Consider the following 17,237-nt stretch of genomic DNA (forward strand, 5'->3'; position numbering starts at 1 on the left):
CCATGGCCATAAAGACAAACGTATACCCCTGGGGTTAGCGGATGTTCCCATGCAGGCTAGAGATCAGCCGAGACCACACTGCGCTCAGCTGGAGCAGAGACCTTGGCTAAGGCTGACCTGAGAAGAGACGGTCCAGGCTTTAATAAGGTGAGCGGTACAAAGGGCTTGGTGTCTTTCTACACGGTTCTTTTACTGGGCTGCCAGCTCCTTTCAGCACAGCGACTATGGAATGGTCCATGAGGTCGTTTCCAGGCTGCCTGGCCACTGACCAGCCATGCTGTGGGACTGCCCTCCTTTGGGCGGGCACAGGGTCACACGGCAAGGATGGGAGCCGCGTGGCAGCTGCGTGGCAAGCCGGCGAATGGCCGTACCGTGGCACGTAACGCTAGGCAGCTAAGACAGCGGCTCAGCGTGTGAGAGTGTGTCTCCCCCTAGTGGCTGGTCACCACGTTTATCACAGCTTGCTACTTAACCAGCTCATGGAGTTACACCTTTAGCCGAAGCAACTCTGGTTTCTCTATGTATGTGGCCACGACTAGCTATAAAAAAAGAGAGCAAGGTCAGATATTACTGGGCTGAAATAAACTGATGCACCCTCTGCACCCATCAGGTGTAACGAGTAAGGAATCTCTCTCAGCAACGGCTTCGCTTGCGTAGACTTTTGTGACTGGCGCCTGGCGACTCCCCGCGGGCCCCAGTCATCTGCCTTCTGCTTTCCACGGGGTGCAATGTGGGGAACTCGAGAAGAATAAAAAAAGACATTTATTTCTCAAATAAAATGTTTGAGGACGCATAGGCTGGGGCTGGTTCGCTGGCTTGCTAAAGCTAAACAGTAGACTACGTCTGTCTCCGGCCAGCCTAAGTGCAATCGCTCCTCGTCGTATATACCTTGGAGTCTGCACTGGTCTCACAGTCCAGTCCTACTAGCCCGCGGCAAGATGATGCATCTCAGCTGCTATTAAAATACCCATGTATATTACAGGGCTGGAGAAAGGAGAAGGGGTGGCTAGGGATAATGGGTCTGCAGCCTTAACTTTGGTCTAGAAGCGAGAGCAAGAGACAGACAAGGCAAGGAGGGGGAAGGCTACAGGAATTGCTAATATTACCCATGAGAGTGGGGCACACGGGAGAGGAGTCACAGCAGATCAGAAGACAACAGACTCTGCAGTGAGCCCGGAGGCAAAAGGCAGATGCTCAGTCACCCTGGAGCAGGTGGCTGGGCTAAGGATATACGGGGTGGTTGCTGCAGCATTTCTCAGTGTGTCCCTCTCTCTCGGCACAGCCCCCTCCCAGTGGGATAATCTGGCTTCTCGCTGGCGGCTTGTCCTTGAGGTCACTGGGTGAGGCACTTCAATCCAGCGTCCTCGGCGTGGCCGCAGTTGCTCTTCCCCCAGCTGGAGAAGCTGCACTGAAACAGACTGTCCTCTGTGCCTTTGCAGGCAACGTCGTCCATCCAGATCCGACCGATACCTGAGGAAACATTGGGACAGCAACATTAGCTGCAATGCCAGGCTGCCTCCAGTAACAGCCTGGTCTTATTCCGGGATAATGCTTAAACCTCCAAACCCAGCAGCTTGCCTGCAGCAGCATCACAAAGCACTGGCCTGCAAAGATCGTGTCACCCACCACTGATAGGCAGCCACCTCTGAGAGATCACCGCAGAGGGGAGAATTGGCAGGTTTGCTTCTTTCTGATGTACTAAGAGAGCCTGGATTGCCTTTTCAAAAGCTTTTTCCTGCTTCCTCTTTAAATTAAGAAGAACAGGAATGTCCAGAATGTGTGTGTTGGAGGGCTAGCTGACAGCCACAGGGATGGTCTAGATAATACTTAGCCCTGTGTTGAGTGCAGGGGACTGGACTAGATGACCTCTCGTGGTCCCTTCCAGTCCTATGATTCTATGTGCAATTGGAGCTAGCTAGGCCTTTAGTTAAAAGGGTAGGGCTGCTGTGTCTTTAACAAAGAGAGCTTTTCTCCATAGTGTTTGAGCTACATATGTGTTAAACAAAATCAAGCAAAAAGCAAAGAGTTGTTAATGGTCTGAATAAAAATCACTTCCCTTCTGAATTAATCAGCTTTCACTTCCACACTAGCCTCCCAGATCTCTAGTTATCCACAGAGTCTGTCAGGGTTTGAATTTGTAATGTAAAGAACAGGTAGGGAGACCCCCTTTAATGCTATTAACCAAGATGGTCAGGGATGCAACCCCATGCTCTGGATGTCCCTAAGCCTCTGACTGCCAGAACTGGGACTGGACAACAGGAGATGGATCACTCAATAAATTGCTCTGTTGTGTTCATTCCCTCTGAAGTACCTGGAACTGGCCACTGTTGGAAGACAGGACACTGGGCTAGATGGACCTTTGATCTGACCCAGTCTGGCTCTTTTTATGTTCTTATTTTATTTTGAAGGGCAAAAGTGAAACCTTTCTGGCCTTCATCATCCATCCTAAAGAAGCAAAAAAAAAAAAAAAAAAAAAGACCACGTCTTCCTCCTTTCCATTTCATAGGTTGACAGGAACATAGGCTTTGCCAGATTGGATCAGACCGGGGTCCGTCTAGTTCAATGTCCTGTCTCTGACAGTGATGGCACCAGAAGCTTCTGAAAAAAGAGCAAGAAATCCAGCAGAAGGCAAATGTGGAATAACCTTTCCCCTGTGAAGATCTCATCCTGATCCCTAATAGAGATTGGCATAAACTCTGAAGCATGAGGTTTTATATCCCTTCCAAAATTTTGCTAGCATTAACTAGGATAGCTCGGAATAGTCTTGTAACCTATTAAATGTCCAGTTTCTGTTTGTGTCTTGCTCAACATTCAACTCTGGGCCTCAACAACAAATCCAGTGGCAGTGAGTTCCACAGTCCAATTACGAGCTGTGTGAAACTCTAAGATGCAAACCATACTGGAACTGTGCTTAAACTCAAATTTCTCTAACTCTGAGAGTAAACCTACTGATGAGGCCAAGACACAAAGCTCTGCTATAAGGGACTCAGATCCAGGGTTTTTATGTTGACCAGGATTGAACAGATGACCTGACTATGATCTGATTCCCCACAGAATTCAGAGGTGTTCAGATCTGGCAGTGTGCCTCTGGCCCATCTCTCATTAAAACCAGAAGGATGAATTCCTCAGAGCCCCAGCATCTTTGGGAACAGAGAGAGTCCCAGAGAGGCTAGACTCTCCCTTGTCAGGGTTAAACACTCCTGCCTTGGTTGGTAACGAGATTATAAGAATGGCCATACTAGGTCAGACCAAAGGTCCATCTAGTCCAGAATCTTGTCTTCCAATTGTGGCCCAATGCCAGTTGCCCCAGAGGGAATGAACAGAACAGGAAATCATCAAATGATCCATCCCCTGTTGCCGATTCTGAGCTTCTGGAAAACAGAGGCTAGAGACACCATCCCTGCCCATCCCGGCTAATAGCCATTGATGGCCCTATGCTCCATGAACTTATCTAGTTCTTTTTGGAACCCTGTTATCGTCTTGGCCTTCACAACATCCTCTGGCAAATAGTTCCTTGGGTTGACTGTGCATTGTGTGAAAAAATACTTCCTTTTGTTTGTTTTAAACCTGCTGCCTGCTAATTTCATTTGGTGGCCCCTAGTTCTTGTGTTATGAGAAGTAGTAAACAACACTTCCTTATTCACTTTCTCCACACCAGTCACGATTTTATAGACCTCCATCATATCACCCCTTAGTCGTCTCTTTTCCAATCTGAAAAGTCCCAGTCTTATTAATCTCTCCTCAGACGGAAGCTGTACCATACCCCTAATAATTTTTGTTGCCCTTTTCTGAACCTTTTCCAATTCCAATATCTCTTTTTTTGAGATGGGGAGACCACATCTGCACACAGTATTCAAGATGTGGGTGTAACATGGATTTATACAGAGGCAATACGATATTTTCTGTTGTCTTATCTGTCACTTTTTTAATGATGCCTAACATTCTGTTGGCTTTTTTGACTGCCGCTGCACATTGAGTGGATGTTTTCAGAGAACTGTCCACAATGAGTCCAAGATCTCTTTCTTGAGTGGAATGGAACGGTGGGATGCGGGGTCCCACGCCCAAATGTTCCTTTGAGCTTGTATGTGTCAGGGCCTCTTGGCCCCCCATCCCTGGGAACAGGGCTGGACGGTATCAGAGGCAGCCTGGCGATGAGCCACATGCCGTGCTGCGGGATCTGATTACAGAGCAGAGAGATCAAAACCACACGGGCGCCCAGCCTGGTTAAGTGCAAGAGAGCGAGTGTCACTTGCACTCATTTGCTTCTCTGTGACAGGCCTCCGATGCCCACATCCCGACGAACGCTGGGGACGTTCAGACATGGGCCTCGACTTTGCTGCTGGGACCCAGCTCGTCAAATTACGAGACTAATAGGTGCCAGCAGGTGCAGTGGGCATAGCCTCGGGAGCGTGAAATAAGTGACCGGCAAATAGGTAGGGGAATAAATAGACCATTCTTCCCTGCGCACATGTACCATGCTGGCCTGGCACATGTGTGCCTGTCTCCGTCTGGTGGCTGGACCGAGTGACTACACCAGCCTGACCCTGCTAGAGGCATTAGCTTCGGTCTCTTGGCACCGAAGAATAGACATTTCCTGACACGAAGCCCCCCGGAGACGACCACACATGCTGGCAAGAAGGAAAAGCCCCTGTGGCCCTTGCTGGCTGCCCAGCGTGGAGCACCAGACACCGAGCTCAGGCCAAGCTCTTTGTCCGGCGCGGGGCAGGAGAGTCTGTTCACGCTGTAGTCACCCAGCAGGAGTCCTCTCAGAGAGGAGACTGCTGGGCTTTAGTTAGGGCGTTTGGAAAAACTTAAGTGTCATCTCTCTCTCGGCCCAGCCTTCAGCTCGGAGGAACCGGCTCGCACGGGGCTCTAACCTGCCTGGCAAGGCCTCCGTGTTTGTCATTCTGTTTGCGATGCCCCTTGGCCCCCGCAAGAGAGACTGAGAAGGAGCCATCTCGCCCTGAGCCCCAGCTTCTCCGAGAGCTGGAGGGGCGGGAGTCCCACGTGCAGATGGCACAGCCTCGAGAGCTGGCACGTCCGACCAGCACGTGAGCCTGGGCCACGGGGGCGCTGGCTGCAGGGGAGGGGTGGTGAGGCCATGGCCACGGAGACGGTGGACGGTCTGGTCTTCCAGGGAATGTCTTCACAGCAAGCGGGAGCGAGCCTCCAAACCTGGCGCAACAGACCCAGGCCCGTGCTACTGTGCTAAGAATGGCTGCAGAGACTGTGCGTTGAAGTTGCCATTTGGGTGGGAGCTCGGGCTGTGAGGTCTAGGAAGGGGGCGGGCTTCAGAGCCCATGACACATCCCGAACCACGACGTCTGGAGTCCCCAGCAGTCTAAAAAGGCTCTTCCTTGGCAGACAGTGCCGGGGACCTGGGGTTGGGACCGTCTCCTGTCCACCCCGGATCAAACTGAATTGATTTGATAATGTCAAAACATTTCGCTGCTGTCAGGAAAAACAGGTTCATTTGGACGTGGTCATTTTGTCTTACTTTTTTTACTTTTATATGAGAGTATCATATGAACTTCAGCGGCTATGGTGTGTGTTACGTTGGATATGATCGTATACTGTTTCAGAGTTCTCACAATGCAACGGTTTGATGTTTCTGAAACTGACAGTCCACTCTGTGAAGAATTCGGACATTTCGATTTTTCGTCACAACTCAAAAGAAAAACAAATTTCAAAATGTCCGGCTTTCCTGGGGGACTGAAAGTCCATTGCCCGTCCAGCTCTGCTAAAGAGTCAGACCCAGATCCGCCCCGATGGCACAGAGAGGCACAAAGCCCGGTGTGGCACATTGCTTCCTGGTAGGTACCTCCCCAGGGGACCAGCTCCATCTGCCAGGGATCCATGCTGTCTTTCCGCGTTGTGATTGGCTCTTGCTGTCTTTGTTCTTCTTGTAGATTTACCTCCCCCTGTTAAAGTGTGTTTCTGCTCAGAAAAGTGACTGTAAAAAAAAGAAAAAGAAACAGCGACCCTCTTCTTACTCAGCAGATCTGCTCCTCAGGAGCGTTCAGGGTCTGACCTGCTGACTCAAGCTGAGCAGACTTTACCAGCTAGTCATCCCATTGATTGCAAGGGGCAGTAAGGGCCCGATCCAAAGCCCATTGATAGGTTCCCAGACTTTGGATCAGGACCTAAGGGACTACTCTAAGTGAGTAAGGGTAGCAGAATCAGAGAATCATAGACTATCAGGGTTGGAAGGGACCTCAGGAGGTCACCTAGTCCAACCCCCTGCTCAAAGCAGGACCAATCCCCAACTAAATCAGGTCCTCAGTGCTAAGCTTGTACTCTGTTTTATTCCCATTTGCCCTGCAGAAGAGTGAGCCGCATTCTTTCCTGGCTCACGCGTCATCAAGCGACTTGTTAACTGAGTCCTAATTGAGGACTCTTTCCAGCTGGACAGACCCCAGCTTGACTCAAAGATCCCGGGGCCGCATTCGCAGGGCTGGCGGTGAACAGGTCTGTACTTGGAAATGGAGCAGGTTTGATCCGGGGAACATGGAGACGCGAGAAAGACGGGTCCCTTCGATGCCATATCCATATCGTCACTTTACAGAGGAGAAACACACATCAAGGAAGGTCAGTTCAGACACCTCAGCAGAGGGACGCTGCCTCTTTAAGTGGCAAGTATGGTCTCTGACAACGCAGGCTGTTCAAGCCAAACACGCTAAGACACGAAATGTTTGGACGGCCTCAGTGGGGTTTTTCCTAGAATTAGGGGCCATGATGCGACTGTTCTTTTATTAAAACGGATCAGGGAAAACTTCCGCCAATTTCTTTGCCATTGTTTTATTCTCCCCGCCAAGAGGGAAGGGCAGCTGATAAAACCCCTTCTAAGAAAGGAAATGGACGGCATTAATGGGAGAGATGAGTTAGTTTTGGCCACAAAGTCACCTCTGGGCTAAAACAACAGATGGCTAGCGAGCGAGCTGTCCTTCCGCTCTGCATGGGTTTCAGGGCTTTACGATCGTGTCAAGAGGAAAAATTCCCTATGTGCCACAATAAATCACCGTGAGTTTTGCCAGATGTTCGGGATTAGCTCCCCGCAGCTCGATTTGATAAATGACGATGGGCTGGGGTGCTTTGCTAGGGGGAAGCTGCAGGTGTGAGAGGGGTGGGGGCGAAAAGGATGGCAAAAGCAAGATGAATTGAGGTCCAATGGCCTGCATGCGTGCTTGGGGGGGTAGGAGCTCCTGGGCTCTCATCCTGTGACTTGTTCTGTCGCCTTGCCCAGGTCCCAGCTGTTTTGATTTCAATGGGAGTTAGATGTCAATATCTTTCTTATCTGTAAAATGGGGATACTACTATTTACCTCCTCCCCAGGGTGTTACAGGGGTTGGCAAAATCCTGCCATCTTCTACTGCCTTAGTGCATGGGATACTTTCTGTGTTCTCCCTACATTTGCCACACCCTCACAAATAAAGAGACATGGGTCTGAGGCTGGAGAGAGTTACTGAGGGAAGGAATCCAGAGACACTTTTCAGTTTCCTAAGTGGATAATTGTTTAGTGCTCCTTATTTTGGGCCTTTGGCACAGACTGTGCCTGCTTTTAGGCCTGGGTCGGTTGGGAGCAATGAGCGGGGGCCAGAGATACCCTTCGTGGGTCAAACCCTCAACTTCCAAAGTGGGTGGAAAGACTTCCACTGACTTCAGCAAGCCTTGGATCCAGCCCGTGGACCAGACCTCAGGCTGTGGAAAACAAACCCAGAACTCACAGTATTATTACAGCCGTAGCACCTACAGGCTCCAGCTAAGATCAAAGCCCCTTGTGCTAGCTGCTGCAACCCTCCCCCCCACTGCCCCCCCAAGCGAGGGACAGTCCTTGCCCTAAATGGTTTACAATCTAAACAGGTGTGGTAGAAAGTGACTCGCCCAAGGTCACACAACAGGTCAGAGGCAGGAAAGGAGGCTGTGTTTTGGGAGGGCCAGCCCAGTGCTCTACCCATTGGGTGACGCTGCCTCTCTGTGTGCTTTCCCCTCTGTTTCACTTCATTTGTTCCAATGGCGGCTGAAAGCGCCACAGACCAAGCACTCCCTGCAATCTAATTTCCCACTTCAGCTGGGGGGCTTAACAGCTAACCGGCTCTCGGATCTCACTCTGGCCTAAACACTGACACAGGAGACAGCCGCGTGGCTGGCTCCCTCCAAACCAGGGCTTTGCGTTTGCCAGCGGGCGAGCCCCAGCTGGTTACTGTTCCTGGTGGAAACCATTTCACGGCCTTTGTCTGTGGCAGGCCAGATGCACGCTCGGCTGGTCAAGAGATGGGGCACCAGCCAGGAAGCAACACGATCTGGAGTTGCACGCCTGTGTTCCTCTGTGTGTGTGTGTACTGGAGTTATGGGGCTGTGCATAAGGGGCAACTGTGTCTATACAGGGTTGTGTTTATTGGAACTGATGCTGTGTATAGTATGTGTGTATAGGCAGGTTGTGGAATCCCCGTGACCGGGCGGCTTTTAAGCAGAGGCATGACAAACACCTGCCGGGGGTGGTCTGGGTTCACTTGGTCCTGCTTCTGTCCTTTCCATTTCTGTGGTATTGGGAGCAGAATCTGTATGTGTGTGGCAGGGGTTGTGTGTAGATGGGATTGTGTTGGTGGGTATGGGAGTAACTGTGGGTATGGGCTGTGTGTATATTGGAGGTGTTTTTGTCGGGGTGCAGAAGGTGTCATGTTTGGAGTGGATGTGGGAGTACGGGGCATGTATGCCTAGCAGCATGAACATCAGCACTGCTTGCGGGAGAGGAAGAGTAGCCTACTGGTTAGGGCACCAGCTGGGGACTTAGGTTCAATCCCTGGTGTGACCATTTAGCCACTCCGTGCCTCAGTTTCCCCATCCATCCAATGTGGATAATAGCACTGCCCTGCCTCACAGGGGTAGACAGAGCTGATCGGCTGAAGGGCCCCTGCCCTGAGCTGTGGGAGAGTTGGATAAAACGGGATGTGGCTCAAAACCACCCCAGGCCTGAGTTTTGTGATTCACTGGCAAAGCGTTGCAAAATTAAACTGCCCTCTGGTTTTGCCCATCTCTGGAGCAGTGGTTTACGGATCCAGAAATGAGTATTTCAGTGTTTCCTTCTGACTATATTCTGCTTCTGCTCCAGATAAATGGGCAGGGTTTGTGGCTGGGCCTCTGCATATGGTAAAGGCTCTGAGAACATCCACATCCTATGAGCAGTAGGCTCTATGTGGTTAGGCCTGACCACTCTATGGCAGAAGGTGGTGATTTTCAGAGGTGTCTATGGGAGTTTGGTAGCTCACGTGCCTGACAGATATTCAATTGGCGGCAGGCGCATCCACCTCCTCTGGGATCCACTGAAAATCCCAGTGCAACTGTCCCTCCTGCAAAGGGTCCTAAGGAACCGCAGCATCACAACGGAGGACTTGCTCCACAGAGACCATCTGAACATCGACACATCAGTCCCGTAGGGGGCTGATCTCCAATCAAGAGCTCCCACAAGAAACCTGGTCAATTACACAACAGTCCAGCCAAGGCAGGCCACTGAGAGCTGGTGCCAGGCTAGCTAATATTTCCTCTCCAAAACCTACTGATTTATTAGGTGTGAAAACCCACTAAACAGGAGGGTACATGTGGCTCATTCCTGCTAACGATCTATGTTGTTTTATAGAGCTGAGCTGGAGGTTTCTAGGACAAAGGTTGGGAAGAAAGAAGGGGAAGCAGCAGCCAGTGTCGGCTTTCACCCAGCCTCCCCCGGCCCTTTCAGTGCTGGGAATGTCTCAGACACTCAATCCCCAGAGCACTTTTCCTAGGGCAGAGTTTTTCGACAGGCAGGGTTAGGGGGTATGCGTGAGAGAAAAGCAAGCGCCGGGGAAAGAGCTGGGCTGGAGAAGAGCCAGGGATCTGTTTTCACAGAAACCTTCAGGCAAACGTCAAAATATTTGCAGAACCCAAGGCCTGGGGTGAGGAAGGAGTGGGAGCCAACCCAAAACGACAACAGTTCAAACCACCAGAGCATCCCCTGTCCCTCTGGCACGGGACCCGCCGATGCTCGGCAGGGTTTATTTGGAAACAAGTTTGGTTTATTTTCTCCGTGGATTTCCTCCTGTGACTGGAAGCTCTTGGATGGCACATGGCCTCCCAGCTTGGGGATAGCAAAGCAAAGTAGCCTCAGGACTGAATGGCTCAGGAGATGGGGGCAGGGGGAGCCTTCAGGCTGCCACTGGGAATCTGGAGTGACTGAAAATTGGGCCGTTTCATGGCCTCTGCGTGGTGAGTGAAGGACAGTCCTGGACAGCTCATAGCTATCGCTGTCACTGGCAGCCTCGGTAGAGAAGCCAAGAGCTGCATGGACCGTGGAGATGAAACTCCCCTTGTGGTGGCGGCTGCCGGTCAGGGTGAGGCACGCTGGCAGGGCCTGGTAGCCATGTCCAGTGCTGCCCCTGGCCTCTAGCTGAGGGGAGGAGGCCCCCACGCTGGGCGGCGGACAGTTCGCCATCTTACCTTGCCCGAACTTGGCCATCCTGTACACCTCCTCGGCGCCTCGGAAACCCAGCATCCTGCAGGCCACGTCGCCATCCTTTTTGTCCCAGCTGTCGTCGCACACTGTCCCCCAGTGCCGGTCGTGGAACACCTCCACCCGCCCCTCGTGGGGGACGGAGCCGTTCACCAGCCGGATCTGCTCCTCCTCGACGGCGGCTGTCGGGAAGAGAGACACGCAGAGCAGATGGTGAGTGTCTCCTTTGGGGCCATCCCTCCCTACAGAGAGTGCCAGGAGCTCTTCCAAGCACCCCTCTCAACCTCCCCCCTGTTCTTACCCGCCCCAGACCAGAGCACCCCGGTCCTTCCAGCCCCCTGCAGCTTACAGCACTCGTAGTACCAAGTACACTGTCTGGCACAGCCTCCGCTGGGGGACCAAAGCCTGCTCCTATCAACTTGATCCTTCTCCCACTCAACTCAATGGCCTTGACCTCCGCGGTGCATCTGTCTGGCTCTATGTAATCAATCAAGAGTGGAATGCCGGTTCCACTGAAGTCAAAGGCAGAACTTCCAACCACTTTAATGAGGTCTTTTCCCTTTTCTTTTCCCCCCTTTCCCTGCCTCCACTCCCTCTCTCTGACTCCTTTCCTCTCCCACTCCCATTGGATATGACCTTCCTTCTCTTTCGGGAGGGGAGAAGCCTGGGGCCACTGCAGCTTATTTGGCCGGGGAAAGACTGAGGAACACACACAGCAGAGAAATCAGGCCAAAGAGGAGACAACCTTAAGCAAAGCCTCCTGCAGCGCTAAAATAAGTTGAAATAAACACTCCCCGAATCTCATTATCTGGGATTAGATATGAATTGGATCTGGATGACAGAAGAGAGGCTCTGGACGGTTGGATTCGCTCTATGACTGTCTCATCCACATTCGATTCTGAGGTTGCAATTAGTGGGTCCCGGAAAGAAGGAAAGGGAGGTTTTTTTGCTTTTAAATCACAGCTGGTTAGTTTTTTTCATTTGAAACCTTCCTTTTTTCAGCGTAAAGACAGCTTTGTCAAAATGGACATTTCTACTGGAAATTCTGACAGCTCTGGGGGGGGCGGGGTTTACTGAAAAAGGGATTTAAAAAAAAAAGTCATTTTTCCCGCCAAAACCATTTTCAGATTCCAATTTTTCAGTAAAGATCGGACCATTGTGCCCAACTGGCCTACTTCTTTTAGTGTTCTGGTCGCAAGAAACCCCTGATAAATTTGCAAAAATGTTCAAATTCCCAAAACTCCTTTTTTTTCAGTTTCCCAGTTTCCAGTGGAAAACCGGGGGAAAAATATAGAAAAAATGAGAAGAGAGCAGTGCGGAGTATTTAGCTGTTGTCAATTTTTTTCAAAGGAAACCAGTTCCAAGACCGCCCTAATGTGCATGGCTACACAACCCTCACTCACCCACTGTCTCCCTCATGTGGCCGGGCCCCACAGCGGGTGTTGAACCTGCCAATGGCTTTGCACTAACACAGCTGGCTCATTTAGCTCTGGTATTACAGACTCATGATTTTTGATCCAGAGATCCTCAGTGGAATCCCTAGTGCGTCCCGAGTGCCGGTGACCCATGCCAGGGTGTTGTGTTAAATGGCCACATTTCCACGAATGTAGACGTCATAGGCCAGAGGAGGAGGGGTTGGAGATGCTCAAATAAATTGGTTCGTCTCTAAGGTGCCACAAGTCCTCCTGTTCTTTTTGCGACTACAGACTAACACGGCTGCTGCTCTGAAACCTGTCATAGGGCAGTGAGACTCAAACCTCAGTGGTTCAGGAGACGAATTAGTGATCAGCATTCCCCAAAAGAGCTGCAGTTGTATTAATTCATTGTTTCATTTACTATAGTGCGATATAGTCATGTAGCAGGACAGGGAAATATTTAGGTTTTGCAGATATAGTATTCTCACAGCAAAATGACTAAGTATTATTATTTTATCAACTACAATTGGTCACTATCATAGTAAAAACATCCCGATTGGTTAATAACGTAGACTGGTTAATAATTCAGTCACACCGTGTTTTAATATCTTGTGCTGCAAAGAGCCACAGGAGACACATTAAAGAGCCACTTGCAGCTCCCGAGCCTCAGTCGGAGTATCACTGAGGTAGGCAGTGAAGGGTCTCCCAGCACCAAACAAGTGGCCCCCGCCGTAAGCGACCATTTGAAAGTAGCCCCAAAGGTTCCAACCCCAATTTGTTTGACACCTCGTTAAGATCCACCTGGACTAAGTCTCCACCTTTTTGCGGGTCCCTTGGGGTGTGGCTTAAGACATGTTTTCCTGTAAAGCACCATTGTGAGCAGGCAGAAGAGGGGAACCAGTCCAGGGATTGCTGCCTTTGCATTACGTCCAGGTCAGGTGGTGAATCTGAGAGCAGGCAGGAGAGATGCATAAGATTCGGCAGTGCTGGGTTGGCTGGGGCTTGTGCCAAATCTGGTGGTGGTTTTGCGCTCCTGGGTTTGTACGCTTTCCCATGTCACTTTGAGTTGACCCCACAAGAACCAAGAGAACGCATTTGACAGAGCCAGGGATGACCCATACCTGACAACAGTGGGGAGGGCGCAGGGGGAGGGCAGATGCTTCAGCAGATCTTACGGAGCATGCTCAGTCCATGGGAGCATGCTCAGTACAAGCCAAGCAGCAAATTTGGGTGGAGGCGGGGCACGTGACCCCCCGCGTATCCCCCCACATGTCACCTCTGGACAGAGCCATGTTCCACCTGGTTTTGCTCTAAAACCATGATCTCCCCCTGGTTTTGACATGAGACCATTGACTGACTCCAGGGTCCACTGGAAACTGGGCTCAAATTCACTCAAATTAAGAATCTCTGAGAACCTTTTGCTAGACCTGGGCTGAGTTTCAGGTATGTAACAATGCCTGGAAACAGGGAAGTTTCAATATGGCTTTTGATTCCTTTGCAAGCATCCCACCTTGCTGGAGATATAGAAGGACACAGTCTCCAATTTCTGACAGGCTCAGAGGGGTTGGGATCTGACCAGGAGCACCGGAAGCTCCCTAGAAGTGGAGCGGCCACTGATGTCTGAACCATGGACCTGCCCTCGCTTAGCCCCTTCCTCTGAGGCTCTGCCCCCGCTTGCTCCTCTCTGCCCCTTTCTCCCATCGCTCACCCTTAAGGCAGGTAAAAAGTGATAGGGCCATGGCCCCTGACCCCCCCCCCGTTCCGGCACCCTTGGATCTGACCATTTAGAAATGCTCAAATTACACTAGTTGCTCTCTCTCAATATAAAGGGTACATAATAATGTTGTTGTGTGGCACAGATATTTCACTGGTCTGAGTGCGGGATGGCAACATTAACTGGACAGTTGGTCTGAATTCAACAAGATGAAATTCAGTTTAGATCAGCGCCTAAGTACTTCACCTAGGAAGGAAAAAATAACCAAATGCACAATCACAAAATGGGAAATAACTGGCTAGGTGGTAAAACTCCTGAAGGGGATCAGGGAATATAGTGGATCAGAAATTGAATATAAGTCAGTGTGATGCAGCTGAAAAAAACGAGGCTAATATACTGGGGTGTATGAACAGAAGTGGTGTATGTAAGACACGGGAGGTAATTATCCCACTCTACTCAGCACTGGGGAGGCCTCAGCTGGAGCACTGTGTCCAGTTCTGGGTGCCGGACTTCGGGAAAGAAGTGGACAAATTGGAGAGAGGCCAGAGGAGAGCAACAAAAATGAGCAAAGGTTTAGAAAACCTGACGTGTGAGGAGAGGTTAAAAAAATGCTGGGCTTGTTTAGTCTTGAGAAAAGGCGAGTCAGGGGGACCTGAGAACCCTAAGGAATTTAGCGCTAAGGAATTTGTGAAGGGCTGTTGTAAAGAAGATGGGGATCAGTTGTTCTCCACGGCCATGGAAGGTAGGGCAAGAAGGAATGGGCTTAATCTGCAGCCAGGGAGATTTAGATATTAGGGAAAATGCTCTAACTCGGAGGGGAGTTAAGTTCTGGACTAGCCTTCCAAGAGAGGTTGTGGAAACCCCGTCATTGGAGGTTTTTAAGAACAGGCAGGACAAACACCTGTCAGGGATGGTCTAGGTTTACTTGGTCCTGCCTCAGCACAGGGAGCTGGCCTCGATGACCTCTCGAGGTCCCTTTCAGCCCGACATTTCTCTGATTGCTCATGAGTGGAGAAGCCACAAGTGAATTATGCAAATCATCCCAAAGGTGTGCTTAAAAGAATGGTCTTTTGCAATTGGGTATGGGATTCTTCATCACTTCCTGCCCTAAATTGCTGTGCATAGCTAAACAGCTGCTGAGTTCCACCCCAGAGGTGGTGGCATTTAGGTACTGGGTGAAGTGACTCTTCTGTATCCAACACTTTGTTGTTATTGTGGTCACAGCTTAAAACTTCCAGGTAATCAGCTCAATCCAGTCCAAATTTGGTATCACATTCAACACTGATGTACCCTGCCAGCCAACAAATCCAAATTCCCAACTCCCTGATCCAAATGGGCTGACTCCTCTAAACTAGCAGCAGCTGGACTGTGCCAGAGAAACCCAAGATATGAACCTTCTGAACGCTCCCCTTTGGCCTAAACCTGCACGTCTCAGGCTGAGACTGGAAGCGACGTGTCACGAATGTACAGACTCCAAAGTCGTACGCCCATGTGACCCCTACCCACTAAGCTGTAACAGATTGCTAAACTGTATTATACAGCCCAGCCACGAGGAGGCGCTGTGTATGAATGACCTTACTTAAACTAACTTCAGCCGTACCAGGCAGAGCATTAAAGAATCTGATGATGAACACATCTGGTGTGTATAAGCAAGCTCTGTAGCCAATCCTTATCTGGGACAGGAGCATAACATGGAGTCAGGCATAAACTAAGAACAGAAGCAGAAGGAATACAGCAACACAGGCTGCACAATCTCATCAACATGTCGCTCTTCAATGCCCCAGAGAACTTCAGCTTTGACAGACCTTCCCAAGGGACAGACTGGAAACAAGATTTCGCAAGATTTCACATTGCAAACGAGCTCCACACAGAAACCGGAGAGACAAGGGTATCTTCTCTAATTTATGCTCTGCTCGCTTCCCCATAGCATATCTTTAAATTAGGGCTGTCAAGTGATTAAAAAAATTAATCGCGATTAATCGCACGGTTAAACAATAATAGAAAACCATTTATTTAAACATTTTTGGATGTTTTTTACATTTTCAACTACATGATTTCAGTTACAACACGGAATACAAAGTGTACAGTGCTCACTTTATATTCATTTTTTATTATAAATATTTGCACCGTAAAAAATAAAAAAAATAGTATTTTTCAATTTACTTAATACAAGTACTGCAGAGCAATCTCTTTATCATGAAAGTTGAACTTAAAATGTAGAATTATGTACAAAAAAACTGTATTCAAAAATAAAACAATATAAAACTTTAGAGCTTAAAAGTCCAATCAGTGCTACTTCTTGTTCAGCCAATCGCTCAGACAAAAAAGTTTGTTTACATTTTCAGAAGATGCTGCTACCTGCTTCTTGTTTACAATGTCACCTGAAAGTGAGAACAGGCGTTCGCATGGCACTATTGTAGCCGGCGTCAGAAGATATTTACACGCCAGATGCACTATAGATTCATATGCCCCTCCGTGCTTCAACCACCATTCCAGAGGACGTGCATCCATGCTGATGCCGGGTTCTGCTCGAGAATGATCCAAAGCAGTGCAGACCGACACATGTTCATTTTCATTATCTGAGTCAGATGCCACCAGCAGAAGGTTGATTTTCTTTTTTGGTGGTTTGGGTTCTGTAGTTTCTTCATCAGAGTGTTGCTCTTTTAAAACTTCTGAAAGCATGTTCCACACCTCGTCCCTCTAAGATTTTGGAAGGCACTTCAGATTCTTAAATTTTGAGTCGAGGGCTTTAGCTATCTTTAGAAATTTCACATTGGTATCTTCTTTGCATTTTGTCAAATTTGCAGTCAAAGTGTTCTTAAAATGAACAACGTGTGCTGGGTCATCATCCAAGACTGCTATAACATGAAATATATGGCAGAATGCGGGTAAAACAGAGCAGGAGACATACAATTCTCCCCTAAGGAGTTCAGTCACAAATTTAATTAATGCATTATTTTTTTAACAAGCGTCATCAGCACGGAAGCATGCTCTTCAGCATGTCATCAGCATGTCCTCTGGAATGATGGCTGAAGCATGAAGAGGCATATTAATCTTTAGCATATCTGGCATGTAAATATCTTGCAACACCAGCCTCAACAGTGCCATGCGAACGCCTGTGAGAACTTTACACTTTGCATTCTGGGTTGTGACTGAAATCAATATACTTGAAAATGTAGAAAAACACCCCAAAATATTGAATACATTTCAATTGGTATTCTATTGTTTAACAGTGCAATTAATTTTTTGAGTTAATCATGTGAGTTAACTGCGATTAATCAACAGCCCTACTTTAAATCCCTTTACTGAAGACAGTCACAAAGCGACCATGAAAGGTTTCTGGCTAGGTTTGGTGCATACTCAGAGAAATGGATTTATGGAAGAGTATGTTTTCACTCGAGAATCCAAGAACCAGGGAGGGAAATGTTGAATGTTTTATAAGAGCTCTGCATACATTGACTGAAAACTGATTTTGGGAATGCAAAACATGAAAATATCAGAGACAGGCTGGCTATTGGGTTAGCAGATAGAAACTTTTCACAGCAGCTATAAGTGAAGAGAGATTCAATCCTAGCCAGAGCTATGCAGACAGCAAAGCAGTCAGAATCAATTAGTCAAACAACAGCCA

General features: G+C 49.2%; 1 protein-coding gene across 1 annotated transcript in view; it reads right to left on the minus strand.

Annotated features, from left to right (window-relative positions):
• Positions 1-744: 744 nt before the first annotated feature.
• Positions 745-17,237, minus strand: part of SCARA5 (scavenger receptor class A member 5) — a 136,287-nt gene continuing 119,794 nt past the window's right edge. Inside the window, exons 8-9 of the mRNA XM_073335533.2 lie at positions 10,468-10,662; positions 745-1,470 (exon numbers count right to left, since the gene is read on the minus strand). Of these exons, the coding sequence (XP_073191634.1) occupies positions 1,334-1,470; positions 10,468-10,662 (332 nt within the window). The 3' untranslated portion in view covers positions 745-1,333. The remainder of the gene's footprint in view (positions 1,471-10,467; positions 10,663-17,237) is intronic.

This window comes from Lepidochelys kempii, chromosome 3 (genome assembly GCF_965140285.1).
Source record: "Lepidochelys kempii isolate rLepKem1 chromosome 3, rLepKem1.hap1, whole genome shotgun sequence".
NCBI classification, from domain to species: domain Eukaryota; kingdom Metazoa; phylum Chordata; order Testudines; family Cheloniidae; genus Lepidochelys; species Lepidochelys kempii.